This window comes from Mandrillus leucophaeus, unplaced genomic scaffold (genome assembly GCF_000951045.1).
Source record: "Mandrillus leucophaeus isolate KB7577 unplaced genomic scaffold, Mleu.le_1.0 Scaffold253, whole genome shotgun sequence".
Lineage (NCBI taxonomy): Eukaryota > Metazoa > Chordata > Mammalia > Primates > Cercopithecidae > Mandrillus > Mandrillus leucophaeus.
In genome coordinates, this window is record NW_012102621.1 from 3,190,590 (window position 1) to 3,215,217 (window position 24,628).

At 45.4% G+C, this 24,628-nt stretch overlaps 1 protein-coding gene across 1 annotated transcript in view; it reads right to left on the minus strand.

Moving 5' to 3' along the window:
• Window positions 1-24,628, minus strand: part of SNX29 (sorting nexin 29) — a gene marked incomplete at its 5' end in the record, with an annotated part of 600,769 nt that overhangs the window by 558,331 nt on the left and 17,810 nt on the right. The window contains 2 exons of the mRNA XM_011983676.1: window positions 5-100; window positions 17,582-17,706. Coding sequence (XP_011839066.1) covers window positions 5-100; window positions 17,582-17,706 — 221 coding nt within the window. The remainder of the gene's footprint in view (window positions 1-4; window positions 101-17,581; window positions 17,707-24,628) is intronic.

Consider the following 24,628-nt stretch of genomic DNA (forward strand, 5'->3'; position numbering starts at 1 on the left):
CGGCCCCGGCCCACGTCGGAGGCGATGTGGCGCAGGGAGTAGAAGCGCTGCAGCTCGTGCTTGTTGAGGACCTCCTTCACGTAGTACCAGAACACCGGCTCTAAGGAGAGAGGGCACAGGCACCTGGCACTCAGCCTGGGGTACTTAGCATTGGGAAAGGAACACACAAAGCCCCTAGGCGATGTTGGAGATTGTAACAGAGTATCCCCTTAGGATGGAAAAGGTGGGGGATAACACCAAGACATGGAATCAACCCAGATACCCACCAATAGTGGACTAGATAAACAAAATGTGGTACATTTACACAACGGAATACTACGCAGCCATGAAAAAGAACAAAATTGTGTCCTCTGCAGCAACACGGATGACTGGAGGCCATTATTCTAAGCGAATTACACAGAAATAGAAAATGAAATACTGCATATTCTCACTTATAAATGGAAGCTAAACACTGGGTACACACAGACATAAAGATGGCAAACAACAGACACTGCGGACTGCTAGAGAGAGTAGAGAGGGAGAAGAGCATGGACTAAAAAACTACCTACCGGGTACTATGTTCACTACCTGGGAGATGGGTTCAATCGTGCCCTAAACCTCGGCATCACACAACGTTCCCAGGTAACAAACCTGCACATGTACCCCTTGAATCTAAAATAAAAATTGAGGCTGGAAACAGTGGCTCACGCCTGTAATCCCAGCACTTGGGAGGCTGACGTGGTGGATCACTTGAGGCTAGGAGTTTGAGACCAGCCTGGCCAACACAGTAAAACCCTGTCTCTACTAAAAATGCAAAAATTAACTGGGCGTGGTGATGCACGCCTGTAATCCCACCTAACGGGCAGCTGAGGCAGGAGAATCACTTAAACCCAGGAGGCAGAGGTTGCAGTGAGGTGAGATTGCACCACTGCACTTCAGCCTGGTGACAGAGCAAGACTCAGCCTCCAAAACAATAATGAAATTTTTAAAAAGTGGGAGATATAGAAGAGTATATAAAAAATAAGAATTACTCTAAAACCTCTCATCCAGGAAAGACCAACGATGACATTTTTAAGAATTCTCAGTCTTTTTTACTGCACTTTTCTTTTTTATAATAAAACCAACATTTGCTGTAGGCTGAATTATAATCCTCAAAGATATTGACATCCTAAGCTCCAGAATTCTCTGAATATTACGTTATACGGTAAAAGAGTCTTTGCAACTGTGTTAGGATCTGGAAATTGGGAGGTTATCTTGCATCATCCCTGTGAGGCTGATGTAATCACAAGATCTTCATCAGAGGCAAGGACAGGCAGAGAGAAACTTGACGCAGAATAGGAGGACATGATGTGACCAGAGAAGCAAAGACTAGCATGGGGCAGCCACAGCCAAGGAAGGTGGGCAGCGAGCAGACTCTGAAAGGGCCAGGAACGGATTCAGCCCTGGAGCCTCCAGAAGCAAGCAGCCCTCCTGTCTGTCACCTTGACTTTAGCCGAGTGAAGCTGATTTGGGACTTCTGGCCTCCGGAACTGTAGGAGAATAAATTATAGTGTTTAAAAGTCACCAACTGTGTATTAATTTGTTATAGCAGCCAGAAGAAAAAAACACATCAGGCCGGGCACGGTGGCTCACGCCTGTAATCCCAGCACTCCAGGAGGCCAATGCGAGCGGATCATCTGAGATCAGGGGTTCCAGACCAGCCTGACCAACATGGTGAAACCCCATCTCTACTAAAAATACAATAATGAGCCAGGCCTGGTGGCAGGTGCCTGTAATCCCAGCTACACGGGAGGCTGAGGCAGGAGAATCACTTAAAGTCAGGAGGCAGAGGTTGCAGTGAGCCGAGATCACACCACTGCACTCCAGCCTGGGCAACAGAGAAAGACTCTGTCTCAAAAAAAAAAAAGGCTGGCACAGTAGCTCACTCCTGTAATCCCAGCACTTTGGGAGGCTGAGGCAGGCACATCACAAGGTCGACATGGAGGCCATCTTGGCCAAAATGGTGAAATCCCGTCTCGACTAAAAATACAAAAATTAGCTGGGCATGGTGGCGCACGCCTGTAGTCCCAGCTACTCGGGAGGCTGAGGCAGGAGAATCACTTGAACCCAGGAGGCGGAGGTTGCAGTGAGCCGATATCACACCACAACACTCCAGGTTGGTGACAGAGCAAGACCCTGTCTCAAAAAATAAATAAATAAAACCACATCATATTGTATGAGTGTATATGCATACATAGTTATATGTGTAATTTTATATCCTGATTCATTTATTTCTTGTCTAGATCATGAACATTTTCCTATTACAATTAAAAGTCTTTCAAAGATGATTTTTGATGGTTTCCCAGTAAAACATAACGATTTCCCTACTACTAAGGGCATGGCACATGGCCAACTTTCCCTCTGTACAGTAAAGAACACCCCTATACATAAATAATTGTCCTCACTTCTAGTTCCTTAGGAAAGATTTCCACATGTCAAATTACTCAGTCTGAGGATAGGAACAGATTTAACGCTTTATGGGAAACTCAAGACAGTTTATTTTTACCCATAAGACAGTCATTCCTACAACTACTTGTATCTCCTCACATCCCACCACTTTTTATCCACGTGTACACAGATTTTTAAATTTTTTTATATACATTTTAAATTAATTATTATTTGTTTATTTTTGAGACAAGGCCTCTCCCTCTGTCACCCAGGCTGGAGTTCACTGCAGCCTCAATGTCCTGGCCTCAAGTGATCCTCCTGTCTCGGCCTCCCGAGTAGCTGAGACACAGGCATGCACCCCCATGCCCAGCTAATTTTTTAATTTTTTATTTATTTGTAGAGACGATGTTCTGCTATGTTGTGCAGTCTGGTACCAAACTCCTGGCTTCAAGTGATCCTCTTGCCTAAGATTCCCAAAATGCTAGGATTACAGTCGGGAGCCACCATGCCCAGCCCCAGATTTTTTCATAGTTGTCATGCTAGTGTATACATAATTTTGTGATCAATTTTCTTCACTTAACATTGGCTCTTCAACACTTTTTCGGGCTGGCAATAATAATAACAGCAGCAACAACAACCACTATTTACTGAGCAGTAACTAAGCACCAGCCATTGCAGCAAACACTTCACATCTGACATCATCACAACCAAGGCCATCTCCATGTGAAAGACAAAGTCTGAAGCCAGGACAAGTGAAGCGACTCACCCAGCAACACAGTTAGTAAACAGTATGGCAGAAAGGGACCTCAGAGCTCACTGCAAACCCAAATCACGCTGCCTTGCAAAATGAGGGGACTTGGCCTTCTTCGAAATGGTCACGTTCACAACTGTTTAATATTCCAAGTGCGGGAAGCTGAGTCTTTGCAGTTAGACCCGGCTTCCAATCTAGGAGCTAAACAGGCTCACAGTCCCCTCTGAAACGTCACAAAGGCTTTGAACCTGCCTTCCGGAAGGAGGCAAGTACACCCATCTCCAGAAACTGCATGGCAGGCTAGTTAAGTTCACTCTAATGTTTCAATTCAACTTCACTAGGATCCACTGCATTCTTTCTATGAGCTGTGAACCGAGGTAGGCTATGTGTCACCAGCTAGAGACAACAACAACTCGTCCCTAAGGGACTTCCAGTCTAGCAGGCAGGACGAACAGAGAAAAAGTCCATTCAACCAAATGACCTTCCGCAAGTCACTCAACCGTGCTAAGCCTGAAAATCCTCTCCCATAAAATCAACACAAAAGTACAGAATCACCCAAGGTTACTGGGGTAACTAGAAAGGGAAGGAAAGCACCAAGCACAGTGCCCAGTCCATGATGACCAATCAGCATTTCCTTAATAATTAATTCCCTTCACAGCAGAGGACATTCACGTGGGTTCTTCTGTTTTCGCAGCATCTAAATGTACACATCTGTATGCGTGAGCGTAAGTATGTGTGGATCAAGCCAATCGCTGGGATCATTTAGAATAATCTTCCCAGGAATAACAAAAACCAGCAAGAGGGCAGGTCCCTCAAGACTATCTTCTGTCTCAATCCCTAAATGTCAAACTAATCCACTTCCCAAGCTCATCAGATCAGTCTAATCCACACAACTGTACACAACCGCCTTCCGTCCACTCTCCGCCTCACTCAGAAACCAGGACGGGGAATCTGGTGACAACTCCCTCGGTCAGCTGGCCAACAACGTGTTTCGAAATACCCCAGACCATTATCTGTACGTCCATCACATTTCCAATCAAGTGACTCTCACCTGCAGCCTGTCTTGAAAAACGCAGTCACCTCCCTCCGACCTTGAATCTACATGAATGCTTTAAAGTATGTTTTCACCTTTCAATTCTGCAAATTGCTTACTGCTACAGAATCCTTTTAAAGCTTGTCAGGGTGATGCTGCTGCTGATAAGAATTATCCCAGCAGGGTTCTGCTTCCACTGCCAGAATTAATGTGCTCTATTTAAAGTGCAGCTCACCTGCCAATTAGCGCCTGCCGTGTCCGTAATTTAATTTAGAGATATACGCCGATCTGCTTTGAAACATGGTGCTAAGTCAAAAAGCGGGCAAGGGCTTCTGGTTCTGCAAACACCTGAAAGCCAAACACCAACAAAAACAAGTGCCAGGAAGGAGTATTGAGAAGAGCTGCCCTGGGGCACCTGTTAAAAGAAGATGACTAACAGCACCAGGCTTTTGGGAAAGTTTCTATCAAGACTTAACCTATCACCGAAGCCATCACCAATGCCAAGAATTCATACCTTAGAGACCACAAGGAAGACAAAAACCTTGTCCCAAATTCTAGTTCAGGCACTGTGTCACCTTGGGAAACTTTTTTTGTCCTCTACTTTCTTCATCTGTACAATGGGGAGAACAGTACCTACCTGTATGGATTGCTATCAGGGAAAAATGAGAAACAGGAATACATGTCAAGTGTATCCAATAATGCAGTGAATAAATGTTAGCCATAGTGATTAACATACCCGGCATATAATTGGTGCTCAGTGAAAACCAGCTATTAATATCACTACCACACTTGCACCAAACAGCATTCCTTTTCCTTGTTTGGAGTTTCTTTTTTTTTTTTTTTTTTTGAGGGGCGGGGTGGGGAAAAGGTCTCGCTCTGTCGCCCACGCTAGAGCACAGTGGCACGATCATAGTACACTGCAGTCTTGAACTCCTGGGCTCAAGCGATCCTCCCACCTCAGGCTCACAAGTAGCTGGGACTACAGGTGTACACCACTATACATGGCTTCTGTTTGTTTGTTTTTTTCTGTAGAGATGAGGGTCTCACTACATTATCAGGCTGGTCTTGAACTCCTGAAATCAAATGATCCTCCAGCATCGGACTCCCAAAGCACTGGGATTACAGGCGTAAGCCACCAAGCCTGGTCCTTTTCCCTTTCTTCTAGTAAAAGCACCCCTCTTTCGTATGGGAAACGCATTCCACTGGGATCCTTCCGCACTGCCCTAACCTCCCCCTACAGCAGGGGTGGACAGCTAACCCAGGGCAGGCAATTAACTGGCCAGAACCACGGCGTATGCAACTTTCATTTTTTTTAATATTACATAAAAATATGAGTTATCTTCATTGATAAGTTTTTTGGTACCACCTTCAATTTTGTGTCCAAAGTGAGTGTCTCACTAACCTCACCCTAGTCTCAGTCCTGGACCACAGGGTTCTCTGGAGCCACCAGAAAAGACGCCTTGTCTCCTCCAGGAGCTGAGGTCAGCAAACTATGGCCTGGGGGTCAAATTTGGCCTCCAAACTGTTTTTGTAAGCACAGTGTTCCTGGAACGCAGCCACACCCATTTGCTCCCATATGGTCTGTGGCTGAGTTTCTGCTCCAGTGGCAGAGCTGAGTCACTGCTATGGAGACTGCATGGCTCACAAAACCTGTAATACGACCCGTAAGGAGGGAGTGTGCCGACCCCCTTCTAGAAGTGGGATCTCTCATCCCTGGAAACCTGTAGCTACCTGGGGCCATTTTCCACCCCACCATGTAGAGAGACCCCATCTGAAAAGACACCCAACCACAGAGAAGCTGTGCTGGAGGGACGGCAGATTTGGGAGAAGGCAGGGCCCCTGAATCCAGTTCAACTCTGAGATGATTTCTTACTTATTGAGTCAATACATAAATGTCCTTCATCTGATTTTTTAAATCACTCTAAAGGATTTTCTATCATTTGCAACCACAGGAAATAATGCAGTGAGACAGGACATGTTCTTCAGTCATCTGACAATCATCTATAGAAGACCGAGAACACGCCAGGAACGGAGGAACACCAACACCTGTGCTCCACAGCCATGGGGGGGAGCGAGGGGTGTCTCATCAATGTGACAACACTGCCCCAAAACAAACAAAGTATTGCTCAACGAAAAAATCAGAAAACCCAAGACCAGTCTGGGCAACATGGTAAGACCCCATCTCTACAAAAAGGAAACAGAAAACCCAACTACAAGGAGCCTAGTGTGGCGGCACACACCCGTAGTCCCAGCGACTTAGGAGGCTGAGGCAGGGGGATGGCTGGAGCCCAGGAGTTTGAGGCTGTAGTGAGCTATGACTGCACCACTGCACTCCAGCCTGGTTAACAGAGCAAGGCCCTGTCTCTAAAAACAAAACAAAACGAAAAAAACCCACACACAAAGAAAATCCAAGTCCATGGAGCTGGGTTGGTCTGGAAATAGGCCAGTGATACGAAGGCTATGTCAGGCCAGAATCTCCAACCTTTTGATCTCGCTGTCCCAGAGGACTGTCATAACTCTGGGCATCTCATTCACAACTGAGCAGGAAGAAAGGGAACGGGATGAAGTCAGCTCTATCGCCCCTTTTATCAGGAAAGAACAAGTAATTCCAGACAAATCACAAGGGAGCACAGAAAGCAGAGAACAAAACTCAAAACTGGCTTAATCCTTCAGGATCCCTCACCGAGACAAAAGAGTACATACCACAGCCTCAAGCAAAATCTGGGTTCTATCAAAGCCAAAGAAGACAGAGGGATGAATCTGAGGGCAGAATCTAACAGAATCAGCCACACGTGGTATCAGCCATGCCAGGAACAAAGGTAAACCAAGTTCGCTCATGTGCCAGTCTGAGAACTCAGTGAATACAGGTGCTCCCAAATCTGTCACATCCCAAACTGAAGCAGCCTGACTGCAAGGCACAAATGGATTGGCAGGGCAGAGTGCCAACAAGGGGCTGAGCTCTGTCACTTGGCCATCTTCCAACTAGCCACAAGACTGCCTTCCAGAACCAGAGCTCAGCATAATACACCTGTATCCTATGCGAGTTTACAGCGTAGCACCTCCTTTATTAAAGAGTCGGAAATAAATTAACCAGGCATGGTGGCGTGCACGTGCAGTCCCAGCTACCTGAGAGGCTGAAGTGGGAGGATCGCTTGAGCCACGAAGTTGAAGACTGCAGAGAGCCATGATTGCACCACTGCACTCTAGTCTGGCAACAGAGAAAGACCCCGTCTCTTATTTAAAAAAAAAAGTGGGAAATTTCTAAGAAGGACTTCTAAAAATTGTGTCTCACTTCCTTTTAGGGGCATACCCCATCATGAGCTGAAAAGTCATTTACATTCTGAAAGGAGCAAAGCAAAGGACCCATGGAACTCAGGCTGGATAACTGTGATCTAAAAACTGACAACTCAGAGGCCAAACTGAGTCTCTTTTACTTTTTTTTTTTTTTTTTGGGGGGGCGGAGTCTCACTCTGTTGCCCAGGCTGGAGTGCCAGGGCATGGTCTCAGCTCACTGAAACCTCTGCCTCCTGGGTTCAAGCGATTCTCCTGCCTCAGCCTCCCAAGTAGCTGGAATTACAGGTGCCTACCACCATGCCCAGCTAATTTTTGTATTTTTAATGGAGACAGGGTTTCACCATGTTGGCCAGGCTGGTCTCGAAATCCAGGCCTCAAGTGATCCACTCACCTCGGCCTCCCAAAGTGCTGTATTACAGGCCTGAGTCTTAATGTATGAAACAGCAGGATTAAACACCTTTGAAACAGGCAGAAGTCACATTCCGCCAAGAGGTATCAGTCCAGCTCCACTAGATCTTAACGTGCTGGGACACATTCATACCCCTTAGTAAATAGCCACTGGCCCAGGTCCCTGCCACCCTGGGTGTCAAGGACCCAACCCCAAGGGACCCTGTGGCCATCCCCATGCTACAGCGACCCAGGAGTTAACAAAGAGCCCAAGGGGTACAGAACCCTGGCTTCTGACTTCCTCCCTAAGGCCAGCTTCTTTCTGCCGGTTGTCAACCACTTTTTCACCTTGAACGGAGCTCTGCATTTTCTCTGCACCTTTAGCAGACATCCTTCCAAGGCTTCCCTCACCAAAAGCAGCTGATTTGCACGTGCATGAACACAAAAGAAAATCACCAATAGGGAACCGAAAGCAGGGATGGGCGGGTGAGGAACTGGACTTCCCCTCACCATCAAAAGGATGCACCCAGGGCTCCCCTGGCACACGCAGCTTCCTCCAAAATTAATTTTTTTTTCATTTTTTCTAACTTTTTCTTTAATTATTATACTTTAAGTTCTAGGGTACATGTGCACAACGTGCAGGTTTGTTACATATGTATACATGTGCCATGTTGGTGTGCTTCACCCCTTAACTCGTCATTTATATTAGGTATATCTGCTAATGCTATCCCTCCCCGCTCCCTCCTCCCCACAATAGGACCCGGTGTGTGATGTTCCCCTTCCTGTGTCCAAGTGATCTCGTTGTTCAATTCCCACCTATGAGTGAGAACATGCGGTATTTGGTTTTTCCATTCTTGTGATAGTTTGCTACATCGCACTTATTCCAAAATTGACCACATAGTTGGAAGTAAAGCACTCCTCAGCAAATGTAAAAGAACAGAAATTATAACAAACTGTCTCTCAGACCACAGTGCAATCAAACTAGAACTCAGGACTAAGAAACTCAATCAAAACCACTCAAATACATGGAAACTGAACAACCTGCTCCTGAATGACTACTGGGTACATAACGAAATGAAGGCAGAAATAAAGATGTTCTTTGAAACCAATGAGAACAAAGATACAACATACCAGAATCTCTAGGACACATTTAAAGCAGTGTGTAGAGGGAAATTTATAGCACTAACTGCCTACAAGAGAAAGCAGGAAAGATCTAAAATTGACACTCTAACATCACAATTAAAAGAACTAGAGAAGCAAGAGCAAACACATCCAAAATTAATGTTCTACAGAAATGAAACTGTTGCCCAAGGTGACCCAATGAAGCAAAATATAAATTCTGCTTTGAGTGCAATCAACCATTTTCAAAAATCCCCACTGAAGATCAAGGAAGTCGGTCTCTCTCATTTATAGTTGTGGGTATATTACTACCACCTGCTCCCACTGACTGAGGATGCATACAGACCACTGAGAGTAGTGGTTTGGCTTCCCAGGAAAATGAGCAGGGTGTTCTGAAGTCAGGGTCCTCAAGTGGTTATTTTGAATGCAGTCCTTTGGTGGCCTCTACTATGCAAGTAGCCAGATACTGGAGCTCCAGACACTGGAGCTAGAAGGATGAGCCTGTAATCGTAACACTTTGGGAGGTCAAGGCAGGCGGATCACCTGAAGTCACTAGTTCGAGACCAGCCTGGCCAATATGATGAAACCCCGTCCCTACTAAAAATATAAAACTTAGCCAGGCGTGGTGATGTGCATCTGTAATCACAGCTACTAAGGAGACTGGGGCAGGAGAATCGCTTGAACCCAGGAGGCAGAGGCTGCAGTGAGCCAAGATACTGCCACTACACTCCAGCATGGGCAACAGAGCGAGACTTCATCTCAACCAACAAAAAAAAAAAGAAAGAAAGAAAATGGGTAGTTCCATACATAGGTTTGAAGGAAAAAGAACTTAGGACTATAGGAGGGGCACAGTCCAGCTGAACCACGTAGGGAGCTCATGACTGGCTTTTTGAAAACAATTCTGAAACTTCAAGAGAGAAGAGAACAAAACCACATGAGATACCACTTCACACCCATTAGGATGGCAATTATGAAAACAGAAAAAAGGAGGCCAGGGATGGTGGCTCAGGCCTGTAATCCCAGCACTTTGGGAGGCCAAGGTGGGAGGATCACTTAGGACAAGGAGTTTGAGACCACCCTGGGCAAAATAGTAAGATTCTGTCCCTATAAAAAATAATAAAGTTACTATACATATATATATATGTATAGTGTGTGTGTGTGTGTGTATATATATATATATATGAAAAAAGGGGGTGGTAATCACTCTCTGGTTCTCTCCATGTACATAATTAAAGCTGTATAACTTTTCTCTAATTTAAAAAGCCAGCATTGACTGGGTGCAGTGGCTCACGCCTATACTCCTAGCACTTTGGGAGGCCAAGGCGGGCAGATCATTTCAGGCCAGGAGTTCGAGACCAGCCTGGCCAACACAGTGAAACTCTGCCTCTACTAAAAATACAAAAATTAGCAAGTCACAGTGGCTCATGCCTGTAATCCCAGCTACTTGGGAAGCTGAGGCAGGAAAATCACTTGAACCCGGGAGGTAGAGGCTGCAGTGAGCTGAGATCACACTGCTGCACTCCAGCCTGGGTGACGAAGTAAGACCCCATCTCAAAAAATAAATAAATAAAAATAAATAAAAAGCCAGCACTGGCAAGGCTGTGGAGTTGGCAAGGATGTGGAGAAAATGGACCTCTTGTGCATTGCTCGTGGGAATGCAACATGTTGTAGCCACTATGGAAAACCCTCTGATGGTTCCTAAAAAATATTAAACATAGAATTACAACATGATCCAGCATTGTCCTTCTGGGTATATTCCCCAAAGGAACTAAAAGTGGAAAAAACATATATTTGCATCTTCATATTCATAGCAGTACCATTCGCTATAGCCCATAAGTGGAAGACACCCAACTATCATGGGAATAAACAAAATACGGGTTCTACATACCCTCAAAAGTATTATTCAGCCTTTAAAAAGAAGAAAATTCTGAGCTGGGTGTGGTTGCTCACGCTTGTAATCCCAGCACTTTGGGAGGCCAAGGCGGGTGGATCACGAGGTCAGGGGTCCGAGAGCAGCCTGGCCAACACAGTGAAACCCCGTCTCTATTAAAAATAAAAAAATTAGCCAGGCATGGTGGCGCACACCTGCAGTCCCAGCTACTCGGGAGGCTGAGTCAGCAGAATCACTTGAACCCAGGAGGCAGAGGTTGTGGTGAGCTAAGATAGCACTACTTACTGTACTCCACCAGCCTGGGCAACAGAGCAAGACTCCATCTTTTTTTAAAAAAAAAAAAAGGAAATTCTGACACATATTACAACATGGACGATCCTTGAAGACGTTATGCTAAATAAAGCCAGACACAAAAGAACAAATATTGCATGATCCCACTGATACAAGGAACCTAAAGTAGTAGAATGCACGGAGGCAGAAAGTAGAATGCTGGCTGCCAGAGGCACGGGACTGGAGGGAGTGAGTGTTAGTGTTTAATGAATACAGTTTTGGTTTGTAAAAATGGAAAGGTTCTGAGATGAATGGTGGTAAAGATTATTGTATGACATGTGAATGTGCATTAAGTACTCTTATGCTGAACCGTACACTTCAAATGGCTGAAATAGTAAATTTCATTATGTATATTTTACCAATTTTTTTTGTTTTTTTGAGGTGGAGTCTCGCTCTGTTGCTCAGGCTGGAGTGCAGTGGCACACTCTCTGCTCATTGCAAGCTCCACCTCCTGGGTTCATGCCATTCTCCTGCCTCAGCCTCCCAAGTAGCTGGGACTACAGGTGCCCGCCACCACACCCGGCTAATTTTTTGTATTTTTAGTTGAGACAGGGTTTCACCGTGTTAGCCAGGATGGTCTCGATCTCTCTTGACCTCGTGATCCACCTGCCTCGGCCTCCCAAAGTGCTGGGATTACAGGCGTGAGCCACCACACCCGGCCATATTTTTTTTTTTAAGAGAGAATAGAAGTTTGGCCGGTAGGAGTTTGGGTGAGAGTTGAGGAAGGAAGGTAGTGGAAGGGAAAGAACTGCCAGACTTGAAGAGTTTCAAGACAGTAGAAACCAGGAGAGTTGTTCAAAATACAGGATTGGGCCAGGCACAGTGGCTAATGCCTGTAATCCCAACACTTTGGGAAACTGAGGCGGGCAGGTCACATGAGGCCAGGAGTTTGAGACCAGCCTAGCCAACATGAGGAAACCTCATCTCTACTAAAAATACAAAAAGTAGGTGGCATGGTGGTACACACCTGTAGTCCCAGCTACCCAGGAGGCCGAGGCACGAGAATCACTTGAACCCGGGAGGTGGAAGTTGCAGTGAGCCGAGATCGCACCACTGCACTCTAGCCTGGGCGACAGAGCGAGATACCATCTCAAAAAAAAAAAAAAAATACAGAACTGAATCATCTAAATTAGTGAGAGGCACCAAGCAAGGCACAGGCAGTGGTGCTGAAGGCCCTGCCCCACACAGGATCTGATATTAGTGCTTTAGCTGCTGAATTGTGGAGAGGTCTCAAGAGTCCCAAGGCAGGGGCGCGGCAAGAGGGGAGCTTGTGGGACTCAGGCCATCATTTATTTGCAAACTGAATGAAAGAGTTGTGGTGTCTTACCTGCCACTGTCTGTCACCGCTGGCATACAGCACGGCGTAAGAGGTAGAACAGAAACAGACACAGCCAGTAGGGAACAGAGCCCTAGAAGCCAGATCAAGCACTGGATACTTTGTCCCAACTCTACAAGAGACCCATGGAAGAGCTGTAAGTCAATGCAGTTACAGGGAGTAAGTTGGGGAGTGGGATGGTCACGAAAGAAGACCACTCCATGATGTGCAAATTGGGTCAGAGCTGATCAAGACTGAAGGCAGAAAAACACAAGTCGGGGAGAAAGAAGAGAACTCATTGAGGATGGAGGAACCGCAAGTGGCTCAGGGACCCATGTGAGAGACACAAACAGTGCTCAGCGCAGGACTGGTTTGGGGGCAGAGGGCAGGGAGAAGGAGAAGGCTGGGAGGAAGCCCAAGAGCTGTCCAGGGGACCTGGGTAAAGGGCAGAGCCATTTACTAAGCAAGAAACACAGGAACACATATGGATGAAGATCAGAATTCAGTCTTGGAGACTGACAAGCCCATGCTGTACACCAAATAGAGACATTCAAGAGACAGAGTTTAAGGAAGTGCTCTGGGCTGCGGGCATGACTAAGAATAACAGGCACATACAGAGCAACTTCACCAAGGAATCCAAACAGTATGTGTAGAAACAAGAGCCAACAATGAATCCAAGGATGAATAATATTTGAGGGTACAGAAGTGATATGCCAAGAACAATCAGAAAAGAAGAAGAAAGCATGCCAAGAGGCTATAGCATCGCAGAAAGCAAGGGAAGGCAGTGTTTCAAAGTCAGAGGATCCTCAATGCCCAAGGCTGCTGAACAGACAGGGAAGATTAGACTTAAATTTTACAGGCAGCTCAGCAACAGAAACTGTGTCTCTGGTATATTCTGAATGGCGCCAATTACCTTGTAATTGACTGCCAACCTATAACCTGATGCCGATATATCACTGATTAAAAGAACATCAAATTCCAGCTGGGCATAGTGGCTCACGCCTGTAATCCCAGCACTTTGGGAGGCCAAGGCGGGCAGATCACTTGAGGTCAGGAGATCGAGGCCAACCTGGCCAACATGGTGAAACTCCGTCTCTACTAAAATTACAAAAATTAGCCAGGCATGGTGGCAGGCACCTGTAATCCCAGCTACTCAGGAGGCTGAGGCTAAAGAATCACTTGCACCCGGGAGGCAGAGGTTGCAGTGAGCCGAGATCATGCCACTGCACTCCAGCCTGGGCAACACAGTGAGACTCCTTCCCCAAAAAAAAAAAAAACAAATTCCAAGGTCATGCATCAAACGCCAATAATGGCAGTGGTTCTTTCTCCTTTCCCAAGTGGAATGGAAAATAATTCATTTTTCCATACTGTATTCTGTACTGGCTACTTGGGTTTCCAGTGGCTACAACAACAGCAAGCCAAGTCTGTGTAGAGCTCTGGGTCACTTTTAATTAATTTTTGCTTTGTTCCTCAAAAATTAATCACTTTCCCTGTAGTATGCTGGAGTGATCCTGGTATATGGTACCTCAGGAACCACGAAATACAGTACTGCACACGATGAATAAAGCCTTCCTTCCAACCAAGATGTATTTGTTTATTGAACATAATTTTATTGAAGAACTGTGTAGTGGCAGACACTATGCTAGGAGTCAAGAGAAAGCAAACAGACAGGGTATCCTGCCTTCACAAAGCATGCTACGTCGTGGGATATACAGAAAACTGAATATGGTGTGATGATGAGAGGGTAAAGTGGAATCTCCTGTCCTTTGTTCTGTAAGACAAAGGCAGGCAAATTTTTCTTTTCTTTCTTTTTTTTTTCTTTTTTTTTTTTTTAGAGATGGAGCCTCGCTCTTTCTCCCAGATTGCATGATCTCGGCTCACTGCAACCTCAGCCTCCCGGGCTCAAACAATTCTCCTGCCTCAGCCTCCCAAGTAGCTGGGATTACAAGTGGGCACCACCACGCAAGGCTAATGAGCTAAGCTGGTTTGGTCTTTTCTCTGCTTCTCATTTGCAGGAGGCTGCTCAGCACATCCTCATCAGCAGAAAACAGCCAGAGACTGCCCTTTCATTCATCTCCCCACCATGCAGGTATTGCACTCACACCAAGACAGAGAGGGGCGGCCAGAACCAGAATGCTGGAGATGCCTTGCAAATGTGTTGGTGGTTCTTTGATTACCAGGGCCAAACAACAGAAAGGTAAGAATTCTAGTCCTGGTGGCAACAAAAAGAGCCATTCTTTGTGGCCAAAAGGTCAGCGCCTTAAGCAGGGATGAGATGGAGGAAGAGGTTCAAAGTTGAAAGGGTGGTGGGAGAGGAGGGTAAGTGGTTAAACATTTACTAGGTGTGAAGAACTAAAGCAGCTGCTTCAAATGAGGTTCTCACTGAATCCCCCTGACAAACCCTGAAGCTAGGGGAGACTATCGAGACTATCAGACTATCGCCTTTACAGGTGAAAAAAACGAAGGCTCAGAGAGAACTTTCCCGAGGCCATTCAGACTCACCCTTGCAGTCTGACTTCAAAGCCAAGGTTGCCTCTGCCTTACCCGGCAGCTGCCCTCGGTTTGATGGAAGTGGACCAAGAACCTCCCGGCTTACTCACACCAATTCCTCTAAGGTCATTCCTCCAAAGGCAGATGAGATATAAACAAGAAGTGTGAGGGCCCAGGAATCCTGAGGGCAGGCGGCCCTGGAAAAAGCTAAATCCCTGCAAAGCTCCTCACCCAGCCTGTAGCACCAAGTCACTCACACACAGGGACTCAGGGAGGCGTCGTCCTGGAGACGGGAAGCTGCAGAGACATAATCCAGGACACAGGAGGTGGCCAAAGTCATTGGCAGTGATTTCTACGAGGACTGAAGTAGTCCTTGATGCTGACTTTTCTCAGACTGGATTCCTCCCTCCCTGGCTTTTGAAGGAGCACAGAAGCATGACAGAAAATTCAACAGAGACAGGAATCCCTTTTGTTTTGTTTTGTTTTTTTTTTTTTTTTTTTGAGACGAGTCTCGCTCTGTCACCCAGGCTGGAGTGCAGTGGCGCGATCTCGGCTCACTGCAAGCTCCGCCTCCCGGGTTCAAGCGATTCTAAATGTGAGCCACCGTGGCTGGCTCCAACAGACCTTTTTTTTAAAAAAATTATTAAAATTATTTTATTGATACGTATTATTTGTACATATTTATAGGGTACCTGTGATATTCTGATACATGCCTAGAATGTGTAATGACTTTCAACAGATCTTTGCTTCTTTTTTTCTTTCTTTAGGCCGTCTCCAGGGGCTAGAGTAGGCTCAGAGAGGCTCCTAGATCTTTGCTTCATTTCTGAAAATGAGTAACTGGTGAAATAAACAAGAAACAAAGATCTAGGAGCCTGAGCTTATGCTAGCCCCGGGAGACTGCCCAAAGAAAGAAAAAAAAAAAAAGCAAAGATCTGTTGAAAGTCATTACACATTCTAGGCATGTATCAAAATATCACAAGTACCAAGGCCGGGCACAGTGGCTCACACCTATAATCCCAGCACTTTGGGAGCCCAAGGTGAGCAGATCACAAGGTCAGGAGTTCGAGACCAGCCTGGCCAACATGGTGAAACCCTGTCTCTACTAAAAATACAAAAATTAGCGAGGCATGGTGGCGGGCACCTGTAATCCCAGCTGCTCGGGAGGCTGAGGCAGGAGAATCGCTTGAACCCCGGAGGCAGAGGTTGCAGTGAGCCAAGATGTTGCCATTGCACTCCAGCTTGGGCAACAAGAGCAAGACTCCGTCTCAAAAAAAAAAAACACAGGTATTTCATACAAATGTACAAATATTATGTACCAATAAAATAATCTTAATAATTAAAAAAAAAAACTCTTGGAGCCAGGCACGGTGTCTCACATTTGTAATCCCAGCTAGTTGGCAGGCTGAGGTGAGAGGATCACTTGAGCCCAGGAGTTTGAGACCAGCCTGGTCAACAGAACAAGATCTCTGTCTCTATAAAAGTTTAAAAACCAGCCAGGCATGGTGGTGCAAGCCTGCAGTCCCAGCTATTTCAGAGGCTCAGACAAGGGGATCACTTGAGCCTAGGAGTTCCAGGCTTCAGTGAGCCATGATCACAGCACTGTACATCAGCCTGGGTAACAGAGCAAGACCCCAACTCTAAAAAACTAAATAAATACATAGAAGGGCTGAGAAAAAAAGGAAGGATGACACAGCAACATGAAGGAGAGGGAAAGACTAAGGATTCTGTTAGCAGAGAATTTCCACACACCGCCACCAAATGCAACAAGGTCGAACGTTTGGCTGTGAAAGGGGAACCAGCAAAAGACAACACATTTTACTCAGCAATGACACCGACATAGTGATAAGAAAGATTCCTGGATTCCCAGCAGCAGCCGCGGCCAGGGCTAGAACTGAAAGCTCAAGGGAGCAGGAGACCACCGGACATTTGTTACATGACATGATCCACTTCCAGGTTCAGCTCCAAGCAGATCACTGCGAACAGCTTCCTCATCTGTACAGTGGCAGTAATAACAGTCCTGCTACTCACAGGGCTCTCGAAGAACGGAATGAGTTAATTTACATCAAAGTGCAAGTCTTGCACAAAGTACCAAGCGTTAATAGTTATTATTTAGCATTATGCTTGTCATTCACATGGAAATGTTTTTCCAACATTAAATTGGAAGATAACAGAACCTCTGGGGTTTCTGTTGCTGGTGCTGACGACATTTAATTATGAAATGCCATGCTATCCTCAGGCATCAAATTAAAACAGATTATTAATTTCCCAGCAACCAGGACGCCACACTGGTGAAATAAACCAGTGTGCCGCAGGGCCCCAAACCCAGAGGAGACTGTACCATGTGGCTCTGAGAATTCTGCGCAAAAGATGATTTCATTTAAACTAAGATGCCAGACAACACCATTACGTTTTGACTACTATTAAGACATGGATTTCTGTGTGCACACATACCACCCCACCAAGTCCTACTCGATGACTGCCCTGCCTACTATTAAAAAACAAACAAAAAGAAAAAGAGCAGAAGGAAGACAAGCTCCTCCAAGCTATGGCCAGGCAGAGCGGTACCTGTTTCGGTTTTGCTGGCAAAGCCTGCTGCCTGCTTGATCGCTGCTGCCGTGAGTGCCAGTCCTCGACTCCTCTTCAAGCCATGCTGCAGGACGGCTTCAAACTGGGCACAGAGACAGGTGACCCTGTGAGAGAACCAATGACTCATCAGTCTCCCCAGAAAAGGGAGTAGCAACTAGGGCAGCCCCAGCATCTCCAGGAAGTGAGTAAGCTGCCAGGTGTAAACCTCAACGTGAAGGCAGACAGGAGACATCTGGATTTGCAGGCTGGGTAACTGACCTGCGCCACTCCACACACCTCCTGTATATGATGTTCATTTCACAGAGCTCAGGATGCCCAGCACAGTCTGCCCATATGCATCAGACTGGCACAGTAACAATTCACAAGGAACATGGGAACAGGGACGGGTGCCAGCTGGCAGGGGTGCAGAGGGGGGACAAGTTAAAAACCAATCAGTTCCGTGTGGGGAGCGGTTGGATGTTAATTGCATCCAATTCACAAGTTTTAACTCTAATTCATATTACATGTAGTTTAAGGAACAAGATTATGTTTTTGGAGACTGAATTCACCAGGCTGCCAAATTGGAAACATTGTGTAATTTCATGGCCTGTTACATGCTCTGAAAAAAGTATATGAATTCTGAGTCTCATTCTTTATTCTGTTATATGAGATTACATGCTCTAAAAAAAAAATAATATGAATTCTGATTCTTGTTCTTTATTCTGTTGTAAGAGATTACATTGTGAACTCAGATTGTGAGTTGATGGAATTTTCAATTAAGTTACAATTACTGTGCATTTAATTGAATTTGTTTCTCAATAACCAGAGAAATAGGAGATTCAGGAACAAAGAGATGAGGTCACAGCAACTGCACTTGATCTTAGCAATCTTCTCAGGGCTCCTGAGCCTCTGCCCAATTGGGTCTGTGGACTTCTGAGCCCTTTCCATTCACTCATGCAACAAATGTTAAGAAATTCTGAATGTCTGACATATGCCGGCACTGTTCTAGGCTCTGAGATGATGGTGGGAGTGAGACAGGCAAGGTTTCTGCCTCACTCATGTGCATGTTTCTAGCAAAGAATGCACATGTTTGTGCATGATACACAAATAAGTTAACGAGACCATTTCAGTTAATCAGAACTTAGAAGAAAATAAGACAGGATGAGATGGCAGGTGGTGATGGGGCAAGGACAGGCTTAGAATCTGTGGGCTGAATGAAGGTAGCCTTGGAATTACGAGCTGGATATGACAAGGGCAGCAGGCTGGAAAGACAGGTGCTCCACCCATCCCAACACCCATGGTAACAACACTCCAGGTGTTTATCACTCTGTGCGTAGTAAAATATTTTCATACCCATTATTTTACTCTTCTCATCAACACTATATAGATGAGGCAGGTATTATTATCTCCATTTTACACTTGAAGAAGCTGAGGCTAAGGACATTTAAGTGACCTCCTGAAAACTGCATAATAAGCAGCAACATCCGTACCTGAACCCCATCCTCGTAAGCTGATCTAATGTAGTTTCCTCCATCCCCCATATCACCAAGACGAACATCCTTTATTCTAAGATAAAAGTCCTCTAGCTCCCTTACTGAATCTTCACTCGTCATTCTGTCTACGCCATACAACCCTAACACAGCATCAGAAAATCCACAGCATTCATGCCTTTCCATTGTATTCTGTGCCCATGACAGACATCACTAATCGATCCCAGCATTGTAGGCCACCACTAGCAGATGACCAAAGCTGGCCCTCCACAGAAGGAAGCCTATTAGGCATCACAAATCTGATGCTGCCCCTCAACCACACTGCTTGGTTTTCACCTTCTATCTTATCTTTGCTGGATCCCTGGCACCGAGCTCAGTACCTGGTACACAGTGTGTGCCCCACAAATGTTTTTCCAGTGGGTAAGTAGTAGGTAAATGAATGATTAGCCTTGAACCAAAGATCCTAGAATACTCCTCCACATTGAAACAAGCCTCTTTGCTGGGCAGATAACACTCTTAATTATTATAGATGTGCATACGCTAGTCTCTGTACACATAGGCACTTTTTTTTTTTTGAGATGAAGTTTTGCTCTTGTTGCCCAGGCTGGAGTACAATGGCACAATCTCAGCTCACTGCAACCTCTGCCTCCCAGGTCCAAGCGATTCTCCTGCCTCAGCCTCCCATGTAGCTGGGATTACAGGTGCCCTCCACCACACCTGGCTAATGTTTGTATTTTAGTAGAGATGGGGTTTCGCCATGTTGGCCAGGCTGGTCTCCAACTCCTGACCTCAGGAGATCCGCCCGCCTTGGCCTCCCAAAGTGCTGGGGTTACAGGTATGAATCACTGTGTCCAGCCTCATAGGCACATATTTTAAGGCTTCCTGAAAGCTGGGACATCCACCAAAACTCTCTAAATACCACAGAAACCAAAACTATGGCACAGAGCAACATTGACCCGGATCAGGCGTCTGTCTCAGAAAGAGAGAAAAAAACAAAAACAAAAACAAAAAAACTCTGGGGTGTGTTGAGAGTTCTCTGTAATTAACCAAAGCCTCTATCTTTAAAAGAATCTTCTGCAAATACAGCAATCAACTCAACAATTGCTATCCGTTTGCTTAGTTCCAATGCACAAGTCAGTAACTGCCCAGCCAGCTCTAGATAAAACTAGGGCCCTAAGAGGAATGGAATGCAGGTGAACTGCACAAACCCAGTCCCCAAGGTTTGGATTACATCATCAGTACTGTGTCACAGAGGCATACAGGTCACAACTAACCTAACACTGAGTGAATACCCAGGTGGATGCTAGTCCTATAATTAGATCATTATGATGCCTTCCTTGCCAAAGGCCGTTCTAGTTAACACCCTCCCCATATGCCCTTTCCACCTCCTGAGCACGTATCTACTGGTCATTCAAGACAGACTTTGGCTGGGCGTGATGGCTCACACTTGTAATCCCAGCACTTTGGAAGGCCAAGGCGGGGGTGGATCAACTGGGGTCAGGAGTTCGAGACCAGCCTGGCCAACATGGTGAAACTCCATTTCTACTTAAAAAAAATACAAAAAAATGAGCTGGGTGTAGTGGCACATGCTTATAATCCCAGCTACTCTGGAGGCTGAGGCAGGAGAATCACATGAATCTAGGAGGTGGAGGCTGCAGTGAGCCGGATCGTGCCATTGTACTCTAGCCTGGGCAATAAGAGCGAAACTCAGTCTCAAAAGAAAAAAACAAGACTTAGCTCACGTATTCTCTCCTCCAGGAAGCCTTTCTGAATGTTTCCTCATTCTGAGTTTCTTTCTACTGCAGCACTCGCCACTCTCTGTTCATGATCTGATTTCCAGGGCTGCCTGCTCTTGCTAACTGTGAGCTTCCGTGCACTTAGCACCACGCCTGGTTGCTATAGAGAATGTGACCGACACGGTCTCTCCAGTCGGGGAACTCAAGATTATGAACATGATGTACATTTTGGTGGGAGATGCATCTCAGGAGATTTCGTGTAATTTGTCATTCAAATCCAGATCAGTTAAAACTAGGGAATCAAGTAGAACACACCTGTCTAAGCACAGGAATCTACTCTTTAGCTTCTGATGGGCACATCTTGGACGTACCAACTGATAACTATATCATACACTAGGTCACACTAAGGCTTTCACACTAAGGCTTTCCCATCTTATATGGGAAGCAGTAGATGATAATTCCCCAAAAATGAAAGGGGGCACTAGCTTTAGTACAGTTCTTTATTTTCTTTTTCTTTTTTTTTTTTTTTTTGTTTCCAAGATAGGGTCTTGCTCTGTTGTTGCCCAGGCTGGAGTGTGGCAGCGTGATCATGGCTCACTGCAGCCTCAACCTCCCCCAAACAATCCTCCCACGTCAGCTGACCAAGTAACTGAGACTACAGGCATGCACTACCATGCACAGCTCCCTTCTTTTTTTTTTTGACAGAGTCTCACTTTGTTGAGAAGGCTGGAGGTACCCAGAATACTCTCTGCTGCAGACACTCCGGTTTCACTGCAGACGTCAGCTGCCTCCTCGCCATTTTATCACACCAAACTTCCATTCCAAGGTAATGAACTAGGAATATTATTTTCAATAAATGGGTCACTTAACAACAGTGAATATTTTAATTTTTTAAAAAGCACCAGTCAGGTGGGGCGCAGTAGCTCTCATCTATGATCCCAGCACTTTGGGAGGCCAAGGCAGGCGGACCACTTGAGGTCAGGAGTTCAAGACCAGCCTGGCCAACATGGTGAAATCTCATCTCTACTAAAAACACAAAAATTAGTTGGGCGTTACGGCGGGCACCTGTAATTCCAGCTACTGGGGAGGCTGAAGCAGGAGAATTCCTTGAACCCAGGGGGCATAGGTTGCAGTGTGAGCCGAGATCACACCACTGCACTCCACCTTGGGCAACAGAGAGAGACTTAGTCTCAAAAAAAAAAAAAGGAATAAGGTACTGATCCATGCTACAACATGGAAGAACCTTGAAAATATTATGCTAGAGGAAGGAAGCCAGACACAAAACACCACACATTGTAAATTCCATGAAACGTCTAAGAAGGGTAAATACAGATAGTCTTCAACACAACCATGGTTCAATTTATGATTTTTTGTCCTGATAGGATTATCAGGACATAACCCCATCATAAGTCAAGGAACATTTGGATATAGAAACAGAAAGTCATTTAATTAGTGGTTCTCTAAGGCTGGGGTTGAAATTAGCGATTAAGTGTTAACGAGCACAAGGGAATTTGGGGGGGATAATGGAAATGCTCTAAAACTGAATTGTCACGATGCTTGCACAACTCTATAAATGTATTAAAAAGCACAAAAATCAGCTGGGCACGGTGGCTCACACCTGTAATCCCAACGCTTTGGAAGGCTGAGGTGGGCGGATCACCTGAGGTCAGGAGTTCGAGACCAGCCTGGCCAACATGGTGAAACTCCCTCTCTATTAAAAAATACAAAAATTAGCCAGGCGTGGTGGCAGGCCCCTGTAATCCCAGCTACTCCAGAGGCTGAGACTGGAGAATCGCTTGAACCTGGGAGGTGGAGGTTGCAGTGAGCCAAGATGGTGCCACTGTACTCCAGCCTGGGCAACAACAGTGAAACTCTGCCTCAAAGAAAAGAAAAAAAAAAAAAAAAAGCACAAAAATCACTGAATTGAAAGAAAAAAAAATCACTGAATTGTGTACTTACAATTTTAATGGCATAAAAACTAGACCTCAATAAAGCTGTTTACAAAAAAAAAAAAAAACTTCCTCCCCAGGTGCTCAGTAAAAGTCTGACAAAGTAGCAAAAGAGTTGTGAATGGAAAATGAAGTAACTTCCTCCTGCTGCATTTAAAACTGTCCACCAACATCAGCATAGCTGGACACTGCACCCGCTCAACCAGTTTTCTGTTAAGATTCAGCAAGCGTTTGTTTTCATTAGCTTTGTCTTATCTTTTTTTTCTTTTTTTTTTTTTTTTTGAGATGGAGCCTCGCTCTGTTCCCCAGGCTGGAGTGCAGTGACGTCATCTCGGCTCACTGTAACCTCCGCCTCCCAGGTTCAAGATTCTCCTGCCTCAGCCTCTGGAGTAGCTAGGATTACAGGCACGTGCCACCATGCCTGGCCAATTTTTTTGTATTTTTAGTAGAGACAGGGTTTTACCATGTTGGCCAGGCTGATCTCGAACTCCTGACTTCAAGTGATTTGCCCACCTTGGTCTTCCAAAGTGCTAGGATTACAGAAGTGAGACACGAAGCACAGCCTGTCCTATATTTCAAGACTGCTTAATCTGCCACACTAATCTAGTAAAAGATTCCTAAGAATCCTATACTTCTGCATGGCAAATATTAGAACAACAGGATCAGCTATGAATGCTGCATTTTTATAAACTGCATCAAATTAACCTTGTGACAGAAGGACCTATTTACTTGATACTTTTTTTTTTTGAGTCAGAGTCTCGCTATGTTGCCTAAGCTGAAGTGCAGTGGCACGATCTCGGCTCACTGCAACCTCTGTCTCCTGAGTTCAAGCAATTGTCCTGACCCAGCCTCCCAAGTAGCTGGGATTACAGGTGCACGCCACCATGCCCAGCTAATTTTTTTTAACTTTTTTGTAGAGATCGGGTTTCATTGTGTTGGCCAGGCTGATCTCGAACTCCTGACTTGTGAGCCGCCAGCCTCAGCCTCCTAAAGTGCTGGGATTCCAGGTGTGAGCCACCGTGCCTGGCAATTCTTTTACTATGTTACAGCTTTACTGGAGCCTTTTTGAGAAAACCAAGTACAGTCATGAAAATGGACTGGATTATCCTCATTTGTAAAATTCCAATGTTAGCTGGAATGGAGTCTGCTGTACCAATGAAAATCATTCAGTCAACAGTATGAGCCATATCTCAGATTGAAGACAGTAAGTACAAGGCCATTACATGACAATCATTTGAAATGGGCCATGAGGCCAGGTTCAGTGGCTCACACCTGTAATCTCAGCACTTTGGGAGGCCGAGACAGGAAGATCACCTGAGGTCAGAAGTTCCAGACCAGCCTGGCCAACATGGCAAAACCCCATCTCTACTAAAAATACAAAAATTAGCTGGGCATGGTGGCGAGCGCCTATAATCCCAGCAACTCAGGAGGCTGAGACAGGAGAATCGCTTGAACCCAGGAGGCAGAGGCTGCAGTGAACTGAGATGGCACCACTGCACTCCAGGCTGGGCAACGGAGTGATACTCTGTCTCAAAAAAAAAAAGAAAAGAAAAGAAAACAAAAAAGAAGAAGAAATGGGCCATGAGCTATATTTATGTTTAATTAACTTTTCAAAAAGATTTACATCCTTAATCCATGAATTTCAGTAGCAGAAATCAATCCTAGACTATAATCTACAAATCAGATAAAAATCTAAGAATAGGTGGGGCGCAGTGGCTTACCCCTGCAATCCTAGCAATTTGGGAGGCCGAGGGGGGCAGATCAGTTGAGGCCAGGAGTTTGAAACCAGCCTGGGCAACAAAGCAAAACCTTGTCTCTATCCTAAAAAATAAATAAATAAATAAATAAATTTTATTTTATTTTTTTTTTTTT